Source organism: Cajanus cajan, chromosome 5 (genome assembly GCF_000230855.2).
Source record: "Cajanus cajan strain Asha chromosome 5, NIPB_CcT2T_4, whole genome shotgun sequence".
Classification (NCBI taxonomy): domain Eukaryota; kingdom Viridiplantae; phylum Streptophyta; class Magnoliopsida; order Fabales; family Fabaceae; genus Cajanus; species Cajanus cajan.
This window is the reverse complement of record NC_138521.1, coordinates 56,991,696-56,994,870: the sequence shown is the minus strand read 5'-3', so window position 1 is coordinate 56,994,870 and position 3,175 is coordinate 56,991,696. Positions and strand designations below refer to the sequence as shown.

Below are 3,175 nucleotides of genomic sequence, written 5' to 3'. Positions count from 1 at the left end.
CTGACTGTTATAAATATAGAAAAACTATACTCTATTTATTATTATTGTTATTGTCCTATTTTAAAATTATTTATACATTAAATTTAATTAGGATTACAAACAATGTAAAAGTTGATGTTTACACGTGTCTGTTAAAAATTCAGTCAACAATTAAAAATATAAAAAGAAAATGAAAGAAAAAGGGAAGTTACTTTAATGAATCAAGGTATCAAATTATTGGTTAATTATTTTCAAATGTTTGCTTAAACTTATGACCCTGGGCCCATTTCCCAAGCTCGAGGCCCTGTTCATGCATTGTGGGCCTGGAGCCCCAAGATTAGGGAAAACGCCCCTGCCTTCTTGGTATCGTATTTTCAATTTTTCAATCCATCTGAAACAAGGAACGCTATTCCATTCGATCTTCTCTTTCTTTGCGGATCCTGAATTGTAATTTTTTTTTTTTTTTTGTAAATTTTCTCTTAATTTTTATAATTCCAGAAAACCGCAAGTTTGTTGATAGGATTGTGCGTTTTGGGAGTAATGGCGAAAGCTTCGAAGACGCAAGAGGAGATTGCGAATGAAGCTATCAAACACGCTTTGAAGGCTCTGCGGAAGCGCCATTTGCTCGAAGAAGCCGCTCATGCTCCCGCTGTTCTAGCTCTTTCCAAACCCATCGCTTCTCAGGTCCTCTCTCTCTATAATTACTATTAATATTTATATTATTCGTGCGTTTTAGGGATTACTCAATTTGTGGAACAATTACCTAATTTGTTTAATCATTGCTTCCAATAGAATAGTGCGTGCCAACAATTTTACTAATATCCGATTCTGCATATTGTTGCTTGGATGATGTCTAGCAATTGGAATGTTTTTTGTCGAGTTTAATTTTGTGTATGTGTATGTCTTTGAAGAGCTCTGAGTGGAAAGAGAAAGCAGAAAATCTTCAAGTGGAGCTTCAGCAATGCTACAAAGCTCAATCTCGCTTGTCTGAGCAGCTTGTTGTGGAAGTAGCTGAGTCCAGGGCTTCGAAAGCGTTGGTTCAAGAGAAGGAAAACGCAGTGGCTGATCTGCAAAAGGAGTTGACCGAATTGAGGTTGTGAAATGTTTTTTATGTGTTGTAATGGTCTTCACTCTTCAACACTTCGTGATTTTTATGTTTGTGACAAATGGTTGTCACTTGAATTAATGTTGCAGGGACGAGTGCTCTCAATTGAAGGCTGACTTGGAAGAGAAGATTAAATCCCTAGAACTGGTTGTCAGTGAAAATTCTGAACTCAAAGCACATCTGGAGGAGATGACTGCTAAGGCCAATAAAGCTGAATCTGAAAATAAGATGTTGATTGACCGATGGATGTTGGAAAAGATGAAAGATGCTGAACGCCTAAATGAGGTATACTATCTTCTGATTTTCCATTTGAACTTTCGGGATGAGATATTTGTATGTATTCTCTGTATTATTAGAACCAAGTTCTGCTGAACTGTTTCTTACCTACTTGCTGCTTCAGATGCTACCTAGCTAACTTTGTGATAAATGTCATTTTACCTGATTTGGCAATGTTACTGCCACTGTCGCATATACTTCTTAACTTACTTTGTGATAGTTTGAAATCTGAACCTTGTTTGTTAGTGGTAGTGATTTATCTATTTAAAAGTCAGTACTTGATAAAATCAAGTCACTGATAGTTCCTATCACTTTAGGCCAATGCACTGTATGAAGACATGGTCCAGAAACTAAAGGCCAGTGGTTTAGAACAACTTGCAAGGCAGCAGGTGGATGGTATAGTTCGCCGAAGTGAAGAAGGTGCTGAGTTTTTTTTAGAGTCAAACATCCCTTCCACATGCAAATACAGGCTACGTGCACACGAAGGTGGTTGTGCTGCTATGTTGTTTGAATACAATTCCGGTAAATTGATTACTGGGGGACAGGATCGGTCAGTTAAAATGTGGGATACAAATACAGGATCCTTAAGCTCTACTCTTCATGGCTGCCTTGGCTCAGTATTGGATCTCTCAATCACCCATGATAATAGATCTGTCATTGCTGCAAGCAGCTCAAACAACTTGTTTGTATGGGATGTCAGCTCAGGCCGGGTCCGTCACACCCTTACAGGCCACACAGATAAAGTTTGTGCTGTTGATGTCAGCAAGGTTTCAAGTCGTCATGTTGTCAGTGCTGCTTATGATCGTACCATAAAAGTTTGGGATTTGATGAAAGGTTACTGCACAAACACAATCATTTTTCACAGTAACTGCAATGCTCTTTCCTTTAGCATGGATGGTCAGACCATATTTTCAGGACATGTTGATGGTAATCTTCGGCTATGGGACATTCAGAGTGGAAAGTTACTCAGTGAGGTTGCTGCACATTCACTTGCGGTCACATCAATATCTCTCTCTCGAAATGGAAATGTTGTAGTGACCAGTGGAAGGGACAATTTGCACAATTTGTTTGATGTGCGATCTCTGGAAGTTTGCGGCACGTTAAGAGCCTCGGGAAACAGAGTGGCTTCCAATTGGAGTCGCTCCTGTATTAGCCCAGATGACAATCACGTTGCTGCTGGGTCTGCTGATGGATCTGTCTATATTTGGTCAATATCTAAAGGTGATATAGTCAGTACTTTGAAGGAACATAGTTCTTCTGTTCTGTGTTGTAGGTGGAGCGGGATTGGAAAACCCCTAGCTTCAGCTGACAAGAATGGGATTGTTTGCGTTTGGACATAATGGGCTTTCATTTCTTTGAATACACTCAGAGGTTTGACCCCTCTAAAATAGAAGAAGGTTTGCATATATACAAGGGGGTGTGGTACAGCTCAATTGTACAGTTTTCAGATTTGGCTAAATTTTTTATTAAACTGTTTTATGTCCATACAAGGTATGAAGTACCACTCAAATCAGGAATGATGTATATATTGTTTTTTTACGAAGTTTCATTTACACACTAGTCTCGTTTTCAACTTTCAAGTGAAATATCAGTACACTAATATGTGATGAAAGCATGAAGCTCTTCTGCTAGATACTACTAATGTTGAATTGGCAAAATTTTGAGACATGTCATCCGCAGGCTGTCATTAAGGTAAAGGTAGCGGCCACTTAAACGAGTAATAACTAACAGGTAAGTTGTCATATAACCTGCGATCGCAAGTTGCCATATTTTTAACGAGTAATGTTTCCTACATGGCTACATATACACTCCAGT

The 3,175-nt window shown here is 38.7% G+C and overlaps 1 protein-coding gene across 1 annotated transcript; it reads left to right on the top strand.

The window, feature by feature from the left end:
* Positions 1 to 247: 247 nt before the first annotated feature.
* On the top strand, positions 248 to 2,920 carry LOC109801466 (Transducin/WD40 repeat-like superfamily protein). The gene is made up of 5 exons (XM_020362540.3): positions 248 to 342; positions 478 to 663; positions 891 to 1,072; positions 1,174 to 1,369; positions 1,678 to 2,920. Exons 2-5 carry the CDS (start codon positions 520 to 522, stop codon positions 2,698 to 2,700), a joined length of 1,545 nt encoding a protein of 514 aa, XP_020218129.1. The 5' UTR covers positions 248 to 342; positions 478 to 519; the 3' UTR covers positions 2,701 to 2,920.
* Positions 2,921 to 3,175: the final 255 nt, after the last annotated feature.